This window comes from Morus notabilis, unplaced genomic scaffold (assembly GCF_000414095.1).
Source record: "Morus notabilis unplaced genomic scaffold, ASM41409v2 Scaffold630, whole genome shotgun sequence".
Lineage (NCBI taxonomy): Eukaryota > Viridiplantae > Streptophyta > Magnoliopsida > Rosales > Moraceae > Morus > Morus notabilis.
Window position 1 is genome coordinate 160406 of NW_010365305.1, and position 16025 is coordinate 176430.

The 16025-nt window shown below is 36.5% G+C and overlaps 4 protein-coding genes across 4 annotated transcripts in view; all 4 read left to right on the forward strand.

Annotated features, from left to right (window-relative positions):
- Positions 1-242: 242 nt before the first annotated feature.
- Positions 243-2750, forward strand: LOC21404059 (cytochrome P450 734A1). The gene is made up of 4 exons (XM_010107717.1): positions 243-743; positions 1339-1583; positions 1716-2076; positions 2334-2750. Exons 1-4 carry the CDS (start codon positions 243-245, stop codon positions 2748-2750), a joined length of 1524 nt encoding a protein of 507 aa, XP_010106019.1.
- A 1827-nt stretch (positions 2751-4577) lies between these two features.
- LOC21404060 (cytochrome P450 734A1) lies at positions 4578-7103 on the forward strand. The gene is made up of 4 exons (XM_024171976.1): positions 4578-5063; positions 5695-5939; positions 6069-6429; positions 6684-7103. The coding sequence occupies exons 1-4, from the start codon at positions 4578-4580 to the stop codon at positions 7101-7103; spliced, it is 1512 nt and encodes a 503-aa protein (XP_024027744.1).
- A 1917-nt stretch (positions 7104-9020) lies between these two features.
- On the forward strand, positions 9021-11871 carry LOC21404061 (cytochrome P450 734A1). The gene is made up of 4 exons (XM_010107719.2): positions 9021-9588; positions 10356-10600; positions 10760-11123; positions 11194-11871. The coding sequence occupies exons 1-4, from the start codon at positions 9100-9102 to the stop codon at positions 11611-11613; spliced, it is 1518 nt and encodes a 505-aa protein (XP_010106021.1). The 5' UTR covers positions 9021-9099; the 3' UTR covers positions 11614-11871.
- Positions 11872-12258: 387 nt separating this feature from the next.
- The window catches only part of LOC21404062 (cytochrome P450 734A1), a 15347-nt gene continuing 11580 nt past the window's right edge, over positions 12259-16025 (forward strand). The window contains exon 1 of the mRNA XM_010107720.2: positions 12259-12765. Coding sequence (XP_010106022.1) covers positions 12271-12765 — 495 coding nt within the window. The 5' untranslated portion in view covers positions 12259-12270. The remainder of the gene's footprint in view (positions 12766-16025) is intronic.

The following is a 16025-nucleotide window of genomic DNA, read 5'->3' on the forward strand; positions in this document are numbered from 1 at the left end:
ACGACCATATGCATGGTGATCGTAAAGCGTGATTGCATGTGGTGTTGGTTCCCCATTTCGCCGTACAAGCACATATTACAACCATTTAATTAACTCGATCGTGTCCAATTCTTCACAACGATTTAACTTAAACAATGATTAATAACTAATTAATCTTCATGATGTCGGTCACTGTATTTATAACTTTGTGTTGTGTAGAGAAGGCTCACCATTATCGTCAAAACCTCTTTTTTACTTTAGCCATGAATTTGCTGTTTCTTGTAGTACTGGTTTCATCAATATTGCTGGCTATCATTATCTTGATCAAAGCTCTACACTCAATCATATGGGTCCCACTAAGAATCCAAAATCACTTCCGGAAGCAAGGCATTGGAGGCCCTGATTACCGTCTGATCTTGGGGAACACGGCGGAGGTCCACAGCATCTACGGCCGAGCTATCACGAAGTCTCTGAAGGCCGTTGACCATGACATAGTCGAGCGAGTTAATCCTTTCTACTACGAGTGGTCACCCAAGTACGGCAAGACGTTTCTGTACTGGTTCGGTACCAAGCCGAGATTGGCCATAGCTGATCCGGACATGATTAAGGAGATCCATGTTAATGCGAGTGGCTCATTTGACAAGATTCCACTCAGACCTTTCCCTAAGCAGTTCTTCGGACGAGGATTGATCGCGTTGACCGGTCAAACTTGGGCTTATCATAGAAAGATCGTCAACCAAGCCTTTAAGTTGGAGCAAGTCAAGGTGATTTCACTCCATTTCTCTCTCTCTCTCTCTCCCTCTCTCTCTAACTTGAATCATGAATATGTTTGAATCTGATTTCTTTTACAAACTCTCTCTATTTGAAATAAAGGTAGAATTTAGTTTCAGAATATATTCTCAAATACAATGTTGATAGATTTGAGCCACTTTTTTTTTTTTTTCTACAATATTTTCCCTTTCAAAAGTTAAATTTCTGTTTGTAACTACAAACCAAACGGTTCAAAAGAGTAATGGAATGACCATTCTTTTATACTATATATCCTGCCTCTAAGATTTCAATAATCAGTTATTGATAGGTTAATTTGATCCCATTTTTTTAGTGGTTGAGGGATTTCTACCCCCTTGTGGCATTCCTTTGTATTCTTTTTTGGCTAAGTAGAGGAGGACAAATATAAAGAAAGATAGTTTAGTATATATATAAAGAAAGCTAATGTTAGTAATTTTACCTCTAATTTGTGTTTGATGGGAAATACCAATTCTGCATAGGAATTTTTATAGTTAGTATTGTTTTCTTTTCATGACTAAATCCTAATGATTTTGTATCAATTACGTGGATATGGCGAATTTACACTGCTAGAGTTGGGTCCCCGAAATTGTGGCTAGCACCACAAGGATGCTAGAGAAGTGGGAGAAAGCGAGAGGAGGGAGAGATGAAGTTGAGATTGATGTGCACAAGGAGCTTCATGAACTCTCAGCGGATATTATATCTAGAACGGCTTTTGGAAGCAGTTTGGAGGAAGGAAAGCAAATTTTTAAGTTACAAGAGCAGCAAATGGTGCTTGTTCTCGAAGGGGCTCAGAAAGTCTATATTCCTGGATTCAGGTGACTACACATCAATGCTTGGAGAACACCATTAGTATAAAAAAAAAAAAAAAAAAAGAACTTGTAAACTTTGAAGTATTACAAAAAAATGTCATTTTAGGCCTTTTATGGAATGATAAATTTTATATACAGGTTTCTGCCTACAAAGAAGAACAGAAAAAGGTGGAGATTACAAAACGAGATACGTAAATTAATTCAGAATCTTATAGAGAAGCAATGCAAGAAAGGAGACGATTCAAGAAATCTTCTTGGTTTGTTAATGTCTTCTCATAAGAACAAAAAAGATGGAGTAAGATTAACAATGGAGGAAATCATAGATGAATGCAAGACATTTTACTTTGCAGGGAAGGAAACAAGTGCAAATTTTTTCACGTGGGCACTTATTCTTTTAGCATTTCATCAGGATTGGCAAACCAAGGCACGGGAAGAAGTGCTTCGAGTTTGCAAACGCAATGAACCACTCAAAGCTGAGAATTTACACAACCTTAAGATTGTAAGTCAAAAAAAAAAAAAGAAAAAAAAAGACCAATGTTAATTTATATAATGCTTTTCTGTTAAAAACTATACTTTTTGATAATTATACTGTAGAGTACAAAACATAACATATTCATGTAGTGCACGCATATTTCTAAATTATCAATTAATATGATTTCACTCTTTGAAAGTACAGACTTCTTTTGATTATATGAACTATAATTACATAAATCTTTATTCCTCTAACGATACTTTTTTTTGCGTGTTTCCGAATAGCTAAGTATGATATTTTATGAAACGCTCCGACTATATCCTATTGCTGTGGCACTACTGAAGAAAACAGTGAAACAAGTGAAGCTAGGAAACCTTGACGTTCCCAAGGAGACAGAGTTCTATTTGGCAACGACTGTGGTTCATCACGATAAGAAAATATGGGGAGAAGATGCTGATAGCTTCAACCCTTTGAGATTTAGACAGCCTAAGAAGCATTTAGGCTCTTATTTTCCATTTGGGTTAGGCAACAAAACATGTCCTGGCCAAAGTTTGGCAATGGTTGAGACAAAGGTCGCCCTAGCTATGATCATACGACAGTATTCTTTTGTACTATCGCCAACGTATGTTCATGCACCTATAGTATTAGTGAGTTTGCAGCCCCAATATGGGGCACCACTCCTTTTCAGGAGGTTGCCTTAGCTGAAGAGTTGGATTAAAGTTGTTTGTTCAATATTATATGTGGAACACAAGAAAAAATTATTGACTTACCCTCAAAAGTGTATGGGTGATTTTAACTTTTATTCTCGATTAGTACCCTATTAATATAGTTATTTGACTCTATTAATCAAGAGTAATAAGAGATTAAATCAAGACTCATATATTTTTAAAGAGTATTTATGAAGATTTCTCAGAAAAAAACAGACTATTTAAATTAACATTGCTGAGTTTTATTAATTTATTGTCTTTTAGTGAAAGTGTATATATATATATATATATAAAATCTTGGCAAGTTACTGCACAGCTGTTTGTGCGTGTTTTGATTACTTTTGTTTATATAAGTTCAATCAAACAGGTTTGCTTCTAAATAATCAGAAAAACCGAATTCTTGTATCAAGGGTTATATCAGGTTTATGGGTAACCTAGGGGTTGTAATTAGGCGAACCTTAACACAAGACTCGAAATATAACCCAGAAATCGAACATGCAAGAAAGAATACAAACAATTTTACCGAGGTTCGGACTAAAGTCCTACGTCCTCGTTAGGCTCTTCAACAAGAAGCTATTTCCACTATCAAAGAAGTATTTGCACCCTCACACCTCACACTCAGAAACCCTAAATTGAACCCAAAAACAAAGAACTCTTAGAATGAGACCAAGAACGTATTTATTTCATATACTCAAACTCAAATAATTGATTTTACTACAATGTTTTCTTCTCATAAAAAATTTAAATTTTAAACGTTAAAATTAAAAATCATAATTTAATTATACCTTTCAAACGAACTACAAGTATTTCTCAAGAAATTACCCAGTAAATAGCACAAACCCTAGACTCTACCCAGATTTTCTTGGTACCCAAACACTCTATCAACTTACTTCTCTTTCTATCTCTACAATCTTGTTTCTCTCAGAGTTTCTCCACTACAAAATAGTACAGATGATTCTCGAAGAAGTAGAGTCTCAATACAATAAATACTTGAATATATACACTGGCTTTAACCTAAATTACATCTAACGATGAATAACTCTGCCACGTGTAGCACCAAGATAAATCTTGATTAAAACTGTTTAACTCTTCTTTAAAACGACATGTGGCTGCACAAGTGTAAAACGCCTTCTCTGAATGTTGTCGTTTCAATGGAATTACTCTCACAGGGGGACAAGAAATACTCTTTTTTTTTTTTTTTTTAAATCCTATAATTATTTGGTGGCGTACTTATTTATAGTAGGAAATATTTGTCGGTCCTCATTCGTGTCATTCTCTTAGAGATTTTAAGTTAATAATAGAAGGAAAAAGTGAAGAAACATTTTCTAGTTTTTAGTAGCCTGAAACACATTAAAGACAAACTAATAAGTGAAAATAATTTGTGCAATTATAAGAGTTTTTTTTTTTTATTACTCTGATATCATCTTAATTAATTAAGACATTCTCCCAAAAGTTTAAGAAGCTGAACCAAAAGTAGTGTTAAATATTATAATAGTATGCTATATTATAATTTAGTTATAGCACTTTACCATTATCTTATCTTGGCTAGAACATGCTTAAAAGTTAAAACATCCAACATCATTGTGTGCGTCACTACTCCAAGCATATGCTGATTGTAATGTGGTCTTCATGTGGATTCCCTTCATTATTTAGTGCAAAGTACAAATGCACGCATAAAATAAACTGAAACCTCAATAATTACCCCACACCGATCATTTTATTAATCACATAAACCAAGAAAATGACCAATCTTAATCCCTTTTTAATCACCCCGGTTCGTATGATCAACTCACCATTATCATCAAAAAAATGCTAATTATCATGAACTTGCTACCACATCTTGTGGTCTCCTTGTTTGCCATCTTCCTATGGAAATTCCTACACTCGGTGATATGGGTCCCACTGAGGATCCAAAACCACTTCCGCAAACAAGGCATTCGGGGCCCTGCCTACCGTCCGATCTTCGGAAACACGGCCGAGATGAACCGGATCAAAGCCCGAGTTCTGGGAAAGTCAAAAGGATTTGACCATGACATCCTTCAGCGGGTCACTCCTTTCTACCACGAATGGTCACCCATGTACGGGAAGACTTTGCTGTGCTGGTTCGGGTCAATGCCCAGATTGGTGATATCCGACCCGGAAATGATAAAGGAAGTTCTGACCGATACAAGTGGGGCGTTTGACAGGACTCCTTGGAACCCATCGGTGAAGCTCTTCTTCGGACAAGGACTACTTGCTCTGGCTGGTGACCAATGGGCTTTCCACAGAAAGATCGCTAACCGAGCCTTTAGATCGGAGCAAGTTAAGGTGATCTATCTCTCTACTCACTCTATCTATCTAGTCTCCATAAACCAAAATATATAAACTTTGTTTGAGTTGAGAATTTGAATTAAAATGTGAATTCATGTGAGAAAAAACACTATAATAAAAAAATTAAATTTAAAATTTTATGAGAGAAAATAGGATAACTAATTTGAGTTGTAATTTAAACTAGTGAAACAAACTAATAAAACTTGAGTTATATTTATGTAATTTACATAGAAAAGTACTTGCTCTAGAAATGCCATGCATGCACAAGAGAAAAAATATAGCAAATGTGCATTCACACTCCATTATTTTGTCTACTTATTTAGTTTTGTCCTCTCTAAATTTATATATAACGAGAGAAGTTGATGGAAGGATTGAAAGAATAGGAATATAGTATTATGAATGTTTCTTATTTTGTTGCGCAGCATTAGTATTTTTTTTTAGGTATAGGTGAAAAAATTAGAGATAGTTGTTTTTATCAATTAGGGAGATGGTTATATATTCCAATTATTTAGCGAGGGTATAATTATTAGTTTCTGTTCTAAATTGCACATACAATTGAAACTTTCCACACAAAAAAAAAAAAAAAAAAAAAAAGAGCCATGAAATAACAACATTATTACGTGAACAGAGTTGGGTGCCAGAGGTTGTGGAAAGCACAACAAAAATGCTTGAGAGGTGGAAAGAGAATAGAGAAGAAAGGGATGAATTTGAACTTGATGTGCACAAAGAACTTCATGAACTCTCTGCGGACATTATATCTAGAACAGCTTTTGGAAGCAGTTTTAAGAACGGAAAGCAAATTTTCAAGCTGCAAGAGCAGCAATTTCAGCTCACTCGAGAAGCTATTAATAGCGTCTACATTCCCGGGTTCAGGTTATTTATTATTGTAAAAAATTCACATTCGGATGCAAAATGCACATATCACATATTATAAAAACATTGCTAACGATTTGAAACTCAGTGGCTTAATTGTTTTTTTTTTTTTTTTTTTTTGACATGCAGGTTTATGCCTACTAAAAAGAACAGAGAGAGATGGAGACTAAGGAAAGAGACTCACCAATCTGTTCAAATGTTGATCGATAAAACCTGCAGGAGCACAGAAAACTTGGGGAATTTTCTTGGTCTGTTGATGTCTACACATAAAAATCAAAAAGATGAAGTAAGATTAACAACCAAGGAAATAGTAGACGAATGCAAGACGTTCTATTTCGCGGGAAAGGAAACAAGTGCCAATCTCTTGACTTGGGCACTTCTCATTCTAGCACTTCATCAAGACTGGCAAAACAAGGCTAGAGAAGAAGTGATGCAAGTTTGCAAACACAATGAGCCAATAACAGCTGAGGATTTACACGACCTTAAGATAGTAAGTACCTACTCTTATCAATGCCACGACATTCCAGTGGGACATGAGAAGATACTCCACCTAAATAAAATAATTTTGAACCGTCATATCGTCATTAAATTCTATTAAATTGTCACACTTTTTTTTTTAATTTGATATGATTTTATATCCATCTAATGGTTAAAGAATGTATCCTACGAATAAGGTATTTTTTTACTGTACTCTACCACAAGATTCTCTCCCTCAGTCTTTTTTTTTTCCCCCTCCCCAAACAGATTAGCATGATAATCAATGAAACGCTTAGACTCTACCCAATAAGTGGTGCAATGTTGAGGCAAGCATCCGAAAATGTGAAGGTTGGAAACCTTGACATTCCTGCAGGAACAGAGTTATATTTGGCCATGACTGCGACACATCATGATAAGGAGATATGGGGAGAAGATGCTAATTGTTTTAACCCTTTGAGGTTTAATGAGCCTAGAAAGCATTTAGCCTCTTATTTTCCATTTGGGTTAGGACTCAGAATCTGTGCTGGTCAGAATTTAGCTCTGATGGAGTCAAAGATCGTCCTAGCTATGATCATTAAGCAGTATTCTTTTGTGCTGTCTCCAACATATGTTCATGCCCCTATGATTTATATGAGTTTGCAGCCTCAGTATGGCGCACCAATCCTTTTTAGGAGGATATTTGGCTGAAGACTTCGGTAGAAGTGTGTGTGGTTTTTTTTTTTTTTTTTTTTTAATAAATATTTTCGAAGTCGCGTCCTCTATTATTGTAATGTTTTGTTTGCTGATCAGATATTATTGTATCACTTCCCTTACTGCAAGCACGAGAATTCTTTAGCCAAACTGTCATGATACTTGGCGAAATTCAAGTCCTGTGGATTCTTTAACAAATTATCACGATAATAGAGATGATATAAGAGGAAAAAAAGCAAGTAACATCTTAATTTTGTTCACCATCTTCACATATTTGGTAGTAGTACAAGACACTTGCATAATACATAGGTACTTGTTTAAACAGGCCAAGAATTTATTATTATTATTATTATTATTATTTTTACGGGATATAGGTGAGGAATAGTTGGAGTAATATATAAATTTAAGCAGCTTGCTCTTTAACCAAAGAAAAAAGAAAAAAATTGCCTAACATGAGTTACATTGACCAAGAACTAACTATTCATTTAGAAAGGGGAAGAAAAAAATGTTGTGCCCGGTTGTTTTCGTTTTTAAAAACGTTTTTCATGTTTTTCGAGAATAAAAAATGAAAACGGACAGACAAAACGCGTTTGGTGCAACAATTTTTTAAAAATTGAAAACAAAAATGTCTTTGTCCTTTTCTGAAAATCTGAAAATGATTTAAGACTGTTTTCATTTTCTCCGTTTTCCTTTTCTCTCTTCTCTCTGAATTTTTTTTTTCTACCCTTGACCAGTGTAAACTCTTCGAGGATAAAAAATGAAAACGGACTGATCTCTCTCTCTCTCTCTCTTCTTCCCATCTATCTCCCACGGTCCTCTCTCTCTCTTCCCTAATCATCAGACATCTCTCTCTTTCGCTCTGGCTCTCTTCTCCAATCTCTCTCTCTCTCTCCTCTCCCCACGTTTCTCTCTCTTCCCCGGAATCAGGACGCCGTTCTCAGACTCGTGACTCCGATCTCGCGAGGGAAAACAAAGACACTAATTGGGAGTACTCATATATGGTTCTTGTCGGAGTTTTCAATCTCGCCGATCTCTGATCTCGCGAGTGAAGACAAAGAAGCCGATATCGTCGCTGTTGTTTTTGCTCCTTCTCCCTCCTTTGAATTGCACCGGAGAACTCGACTCAGTTATCATCCACGTCGTGAAGGCTTTCGCTGTGCTCTTTCTCTCTCCTCCCTCCGCTCTGTTCTCTCTCGAATATCTGCATCAAATCCGATGTGGATGACGACAACTAGTGGTTCGTGCTCCACCGAAGATTGTCGCGAGTCGGAGATGTGCAAACTTTCACAGAATCACAGCCGCAGAGGTGGCAGCGTGATTCCCTGGGCTCGCCGGAGCTTGGCCGTGAAGTTGGCAGTGGGATTTGCCTGGGCTTGCCAGAGCTGGGATGTGGAGGTGGCGGCAGCGGATCTGATTTGCAGAGATGGAGGGAGCAAGTTTTTGACGATTTTTTTGTTATCAGATCTGATTTGTAAGTTTTTTGTTCGTTTAGTCCTGAGTTTGTGATATTATCTTGATCTGAGTTTTTGATTTTTGTAGATCTAATAATATTAAATATTAGTTTGTTATTTAATATATTATTATTTTAAATATTATTATATATTTTTAAAAATTAAACTACTAAATACAATTTTAATTTTTTTTAAATTAAAAATAATTTTAGAATAAAACTACCAAACACTTTTTTAAAAATAATTTTAAAATAAAAATAAAAACGTTTTTATTTTTATTTTCATATAAAAAATAAAATTATTTTAAAACGAATTTCAAACGCGTTGCTCTTAACAGTTTTTCACCGAGAATTAAAAAATAAATAAATAGAATAATATAAACAGCGTCAGCACTTAGCAAAGCAATAATCCTGACATTCAAGTCTTGCGAACATATTTTTCCACTTCAATTACTGAACTAACATTCTTCATCTCTTCGCCCTTCCAGAAGCTCTCTCAGAGTCTCTCTTTCGCTTTGATTTCTGATAAATTTTCATAATATCATGCCTCTGTTTATCGTTCTTGTTCTTCTCCTTCTCGTGATCATCTTCTTGAAATTCGTTTACTCGTTAATATGGGTTCCATGGAAGACTCAGAGGCACTTCCAAAAGCAAGGCGTGCGAGGCCCTGGCTACCGACTGATCTTCGGAAACTCGGCGGAGATCCGCCGTCTGTACTCGGAAATTAAGCCGAAGTCATCTGATCTGACCGACAACGATGTCGTTCGAAGCGCGTCTCCTTTTTACTACCGGTGGTCCCGCATGTACGGGAAGAACTTCCTATATTGGTTTGGGCCCAAGCCCAGGTTGGCGATTGCGGACCCGGAAATGATCAAGGCCGTGCTTATGAACACTTGTGGGTCGTTTGGGAAAGTCCCGCATAACCCGCTGAGTAAGCAGCTTTTTGCCGACGGCCTTGTTGGGCTGGAGGGCGACCAATGGGCTTTGCACAGGAGAATTGCAAACCAGGCCTTTAGTATGGAGCGAGTAAAGGTTCTCCTACTTTCCTTCCATTTTCCTTCCATTTTTTTTAAGAGAATAAAAAAAATAAATTAAATTTGAGATGAATTAAAATTAATAAGTTAATAATTTATATAAATTAATAAATAGATTAAATTATTATTTTTGTTTATAATTTGTCTGGTTATAAATCATAACTTAATAAGTTATTGTCTATAAATCACGATTTTTATCCGTAACTTGTCTGACTATGAATCATAATTTATCTAATTATGAATCATAACTTGACAAATTATGACTTATTAATTTCTATAACTAAAAATTAACCTATATACTTCCTTAAACTTTCTTATTTTCTACCATTTCTGTTTTTTTTAATTTAAAAGAGAATGTAGTAAATATATTTTTTAAATAATAAGTATTATAATCATCATAATAATTATTACGTCATTTTGTAGCATAAAATGTAAGAATCATTATAATAATTACCATTGAATTATTTGTAAACATACTAGTAGTGTGATTTTACTTTTTCTTAAAAAGAAGTAACATAGAAGGGGATTGGTTATGACATGTTTGTGCAACGAACAAGACGGTCACATTTTTGTCAAATTATTTATCTTTCCAACTATTATATGATTTAATGTTCACAACCAATTTTCAATGGTTCAAATTTTCAAATATATTAGATAGTTCATAGGAATTAAATTCTAAGATTGTGAAGATAGGATGATTGGGTTGGTATAGTATAGGACAATCTAACACCTCGCTTTTTTTTTTTTTTTTTGAGTCATTATCAGAGTTGGGTGCCAGATATGGTGACTAGTATTATGGAGAGGCTTGAGAAGTGGGAGGACATTAGAGGAGGGAGAGATGAATTTGAGATAGATGTGCACAAAGAACTTCATGAAGTCTCGGCTGACGTTATTTCAAGGACAGCTTTTGGAAGCAGTTTTGAGGAAGGGAAGCGCATTTTCGACTTACAAGAAGAGCAAATGCATCTTTTCTCCAAGGGAATAAGAAGTGTTTATATTCCTGGATTCAGGTGACTTTTTCTTTTTATTTGCTACTAAGAATTAGATTATTACGCATGACTAAACTTATTCCAAATGTAACAATTTGAATCGGTAGAGCGTGACAAAGTAAACGAGAGAAAAAATAAGATAAGAAGCGAGTTTTATTGACTTTTATATTTTAAACGCAGGTTTTTGCCTACCAAGGATAATAGAGAGAGGTGGAGACTAGAGAAGGAAACTCGCGAATTGGTGCGGAGGCTTATCATGACAAATAACAAAACAAGAGAGAATTCAAGAAATCTACTTACTTTGTTGATGTCTCCTCACAAAAATCAGGATGGACATGAAGAGAAACTAGGAGTAGAGGAAATCATAGATGAATGCAAGACTTTCTACTTCGCAGGAAAGGAAACAACTGCCAATCTCTTGACTTGGGCCCTTCTCCTTTTAGCTCAACATCAGGAATGGCAAACCAAGGCTCGCGAAGAAGTAGTTCGCTTCTGCGGATATGACCGGCTTCCACAAGCAGAGAACTTAAGTGACCTCAAAATTGTAAGTTTTCAAATAATGGAACAAGAAAAGATATTAATCTTACTGGAGCTAATTCATTCAATCTCTGCAGGTGACAATGATAATCAATGAAACGTTTCGACTTTACCCTCCAGCAGTGATGATAATGAGACAAACATCAAAGAGAGTCAAGGTAGGGAATCTAGACATTCCTGCTAAGACTCAGCTCTATTCAGCTCTGCTTGCTGTGCATCATGACCCTGAGATATGGGGAGAAGACTCTAATAAGTTCAATCCACTGAGATTCACTGAGCCTAGAAAGCACATAGCTTCTTTCTTTCCATTCGGGTTGGGTCCTAGAGTCTGCGCAGGCCAAAATCTAGCCATGGTTGAGGCCAAAATAATATTGGTCATCATCATCCAGCGGTATTCTCTCACATTATCACCCACATATGTTCATGCCCCTATGTTGTTCATAACAGTGCAGCCCAAATATGGTGCTCAAATCTTGTTGAGGAGGATTTCAACTTGAAAAATTAGCAGCCAAAGAAAAAGGGAATTATAAGTGAGAAGAAGAAGATATCCAAGGTTCTGTTTAACGTCCTTTTTAACTTGTAATGTACTTCTGATTATATGTAAAAGAAATAGCAGCTGACCGTTTTTTTTTTTTTTTTTTTGTGTGCGCCTGTAATGACGTTCGATATGTGAAACTTTAAGGATTAATATATCAAACTCTAGCTCCTAAATTCCATAACACTTGAAAAGAAGAAAGGAGAGAATTACACAAATTTTAACGGTCATTTTTTTATAAGTTTCATTAAATTGCATATTTTGTTTAATAATATTGATTCTGATATTCCCCAGTATAAGTATTTTGTCATAGCCTATACCAAGTAGTTTCCTGGAAAAAAAAAAGAAAAAGAAAAAAGAAACAAACAAACAGAACATGGTTCCCCAAGCTGTCCTTTTATGCCGCTTCTAGCTCTATAAAATCATAAATAATAACATCCACTTGCAGATACATATAGTTTTACATAATCTAGAAAACGCAAACAAAAGCAAACATATTACCGTTATTAAATAATCTTCAACTTCATTTCTAAACCCAATAATCACTGAATCATTTCCTCAAGGCTCGAACTCCCTATTTCTGGACATCTCAATAGATTTTCACGTTACACGCATAATTATGAATCATCTTCTTCTTATACTCGCTCTTATCCTCCTCATAACCCTCCTGAAACTCGCGTACTCAATCATATGCGTCCCACTAAGGATTCAGAGCCAGTTCTCGAAGCAAGGCGTGCGGGGTCCAAGGTACAGACCGATCTTCTTCGGGAACACGAAGGAAATCATACGAATGTTCGAGGAGGTTAAGGCTAAGCCGAAGTCAACTCTGGTTGAGAATGACGTCGTCGAATACGCGGCCCCATTCTACCGGCGGTGGTCCCGCATGTACGGTGAGAGTTTCCTGTACTGGTATGGGACGACGCCTCGGGTGGCGATATCCGACCCGGATTTGATAAAAGAGGTGCTTATGAACACCAGTGGGTCCATTACCAAGATTGGGTTTAACCCTTCGAATAGGCAACTCTTTGGGCAGGGACTCGCTGGATTGGAGGGCCATAAATGGGCATTGCATAGGAGGATCGCTGTGCAGGCCTTCACTATGGAGCGAGTAAAGGTATTTTGCTCAATATGGTAGAAATGGAAGAGTTTTGGTTATGTTTTTCATCCGTACTTACCCTAGAATATAGAAATTTAATTATGCGACGTGATAATAATATAATATCATTAATTATCATAATTTTTTTAATTAATTATCTAATTTATTATAACTATCAGATTAATATTTTTGAGTTAAAATAATAATACTCATTGATGAGTAGATATTGTAATAACTATTAAAACACACTTGTATATATATAATACATATATATTTCTTTGGCTTAACTTTATCTTTTTCCTATATAATAGATGGTTATAGTTACTATTTATAAGTTATAACCGAACTCACATCGTGTGCCATTCGTCTTCTGTAATCTTATATTACCAATTTCTGTGCATGGTATTTTTGAGATTGACTAAGAGAACAAGTCATACATATCAATTTAGACCACATGCTACAGCATAGAAACAAGCAGAATATTGCATAATAGTTTTTACTATTGATGATCACCATTGATGGTATTTCGTATCTAGCTTTTCTGTTTATTGTTCCTTTTATAATTATTATTTATTTTTAAAACGGTATTACACATATTTTTCTGTCAATTGTATTTACAAAGCTCAAACCAGTTGCTCACATCTTTAGCTAAGTGAGAACAAAAATTTATAGGCATTCATTTTAAAGAACAATATTGATTGTGTGGTGCTCTGTCAATTTAGTTGATGTCCGGAGAAGCCTCGCTAGAATCTAAGAAACAACTATAAAGTCTTTACCAATTACTATTGGATTGGTGATGGGTAAAAGTAATGAAATCACCAAAATTGGTTATCGTTCTCATTGATGAATCCTTTGTTATATAGCGGTACAAACTCAATCTAATCCTTAACTCTAGGCTATTACAATCAGCACAAAATTGTACAAATAAAGAAAGCTATCTCTACAGCTATGCTAGGTGGAATAAGTCAACATTCCTATAATTACGTGCATGTAGATATGGTATGTATAGCAGGATTTCCAGTACTCCCCCTCAAGTTAGAGCATAGAGTGTAGAAATGCCCAACTTTACTAACAACTCATGATACCGATCACGGCCGAGTGCCTTAGTGAATATGTCAGCCAACTGGTTTTGGGAAGAAATAGAACAAGTGACAATTGTCTTTGATTGAATGTGTTGCCGGATAAAATGACAATCTATTTCAATATGTTTTGTTCGCTCGTGAAAGACGGGGATTGCCGCAATGTGAATGGCCGCTTGATTGTCACAAAAGAGGGGAATTGGAGAAGTGCATTTTACTTAAAGATCACGTAACAGCCTTTGTAGCCGCCATGGCGCGATATTCTGCCTCAGCAGCGGAATGAGAGACTACTGTTTGTTTCTTGGATCGCCAAGAAATGGGTGAATCGCCAAGAAAGATCATGTTGCCAGTTGTGGATTTGCGTGTCATTGGACAACCAGCCTAATCTGCATCGCAGTACGCACGTAAAGATAACGGACCATTTGTAAGAAGTAAAATACATTGTCTAGGATTGCCATTGAGATATCGCAACACTCGATACGCCGCATCAAGTTGTGATTGTCGTGGTGCATGCATGAACTGACTAAGAATATGCACTGCATAAATGATGTCTGGGCGAGTGATGGTGAGGTAAAGCAATCGACCTACCAAACAACGGTAGCGCTCCGGATCAATGCAAGTCGTGCTAGATTCAAGTGAGAGTTTGTGTTGTTGGTCCATGGGAAAAGAAGCTGGTTTGCAGCCCGTGAGACCACTCTCAGCAAAGATATCGAGGGCGTACTTGCGTTGACTTAAAGTAATTCCTTTGGATGATCGTGCTACTTCAATTCCAAGGAAATACTTGAGTTTCCCAAAATCCTTAATGTAGAACTTAGTATCCAGGTAGCGTTTTAGCTTAGAGATGCGAGCGGAGTCTGTTTCGGTGATGATGACATCATCAACATTGATGAGAATTGCAACAAAAGATCCTTCACGAGAAAGGGTGAACAAGGAGTGATCCACATTTGACTACTGAAAGCCAATTTCAAGAAGAGAGGCTGTAAACTTTTGGTACCAATTTCTAGATGCTTGACGAAGTCCATAAAGGGATTTTTGTAGCCGACAAACCCGTTGCTCCCCCTCTTTGGCAAATCCCTGCGGAATTTCTATATAGACTTCTTCCTCCAGATCCCCATGCAGAAAGGCATTATTCACATCCAGTTGGTGTAATTCTCAGTGCTTGATCGAAGCGATTGCTAATAAACATCGTACCGTAACTAACTTGGCAACGGGAGCAAATGTTTCATGAAAATCAACACCTTCAATTTGAGTGTACCCCTTTGCGACAAATCGCGCCTTATAGTGATCAATGCGCCCGTCTGGATGATATTTGACTTTGTAAACCCATTTGGAGTTGATAGCTCGTTTTCCAGGAGGCAATGGCTGTAAAGGCCAAGTATGATTGGCTTCCAAGGCAAAAATCTCCTTTGCCATGGCATCCCTCCAATGTGCATGTTTGACTGCCTGAAAGAATGATCTTGGCTCATCGGTGGACGAGATGGTCGCTAAGAAGGTAGTATGAGCATGAGAAAACTTGGAATAAGAAATAGAGTGAGAAAGAGGATGTACCGTCGAGTTGGCTGAAGGAGTAGTTGAGTGAGGTGTGGTTTCTGAAGAACCGAGAGAGGGGGGTAAAACATAATCATAACCAGAGAGTGAATGTGAAACATGCCTTTGTCTCATCCCGGAAACAATTGGAGTCGCTGGCATAATGTTTTCTGGCTTACCAACCGGTGTAGGCTCAACAAGATTAGGTGGTACTGCAGCTGTAGACAGATTCGACACAGTTTGTTAGAAATTCAGATTTGGGAGGATGAAAAGGTTTTATTTGCCATCACTTCTCAAAGTTTGCTAACGAGTTCTAAATGGCAAATTACCCCCAAGATACAACAAACCCTTGAACACAATATCCAGCAAAAATATTGAGTTTCAGAACAATGTATGTCATCTGTATTTTCTGAAGTCCATCATATAAAGACAGGGATGCATCCATCCTCTTTAAGTGTTACAACCTTTCACATAAAGATACCTTTTCAATTTGATGGTTATCTTTTATATGCTGATGCACTTATAACAATAGTTATTTCTATTGTTAATAAGTGCTCAGATATGTGAGAAAACATATCACAAATAGATACAATGGTTCGAGACCTTTTCAGATCACTAAAATACACGAACACATTTTCCGTCGAAGATTTGCGCTGCAGCGCTCAAACGCGC

What these genes read in the sequence shown, in the direction of transcription:
- LOC21404059 (XM_010107717.1), top strand. Translation starts at nt 243, where the DNA reads ATGAATTTGCTGTTTCTTGTAGTACTGGTTTCATCAATATTGCTGGCT. An exon ending in TTAAGTTGGAGCAAGTCAAG is followed by an intron (nt 744 to 1,338) that starts GTGATTTCACTC and finishes TTACACTGCTAG; the next exon opens with AGTTGGGTCCCCGAAATTGT. An exon ending in GTCTATATTCCTGGATTCAG is followed by an intron (nt 1,584 to 1,715) that starts GTGACTACACAT and finishes TTTTATATACAG; the next exon opens with GTTTCTGCCTACAAAGAAGA.
- LOC21404060 (XM_024171976.1), top strand. Translation starts at nt 4,578, where the DNA reads ATGAACTTGCTACCACATCTTGTGGTCTCCTTGTTTGCCATCTTCCTA. An exon ending in TTAGATCGGAGCAAGTTAAG is followed by an intron (nt 5,064 to 5,694) that starts GTGATCTATCTC and finishes TTACGTGAACAG; the next exon opens with AGTTGGGTGCCAGAGGTTGT. An exon ending in ATTTACACGACCTTAAGATA is followed by an intron (nt 6,430 to 6,683) that starts GTAAGTACCTAC and finishes CTCCCCAAACAG; the next exon opens with ATTAGCATGATAATCAATGA.
- LOC21404061 (XM_010107719.2), top strand. Translation starts at nt 9,100, where the DNA reads ATGCCTCTGTTTATCGTTCTTGTTCTTCTCCTTCTCGTGATCATCTTC. An exon ending in TTAGTATGGAGCGAGTAAAG is followed by an intron (nt 9,589 to 10,355) that starts GTTCTCCTACTT and finishes AGTCATTATCAG; the next exon opens with AGTTGGGTGCCAGATATGGT. An exon ending in GTTTATATTCCTGGATTCAG is followed by an intron (nt 10,601 to 10,759) that starts GTGACTTTTTCT and finishes TTTTAAACGCAG; the next exon opens with GTTTTTGCCTACCAAGGATA.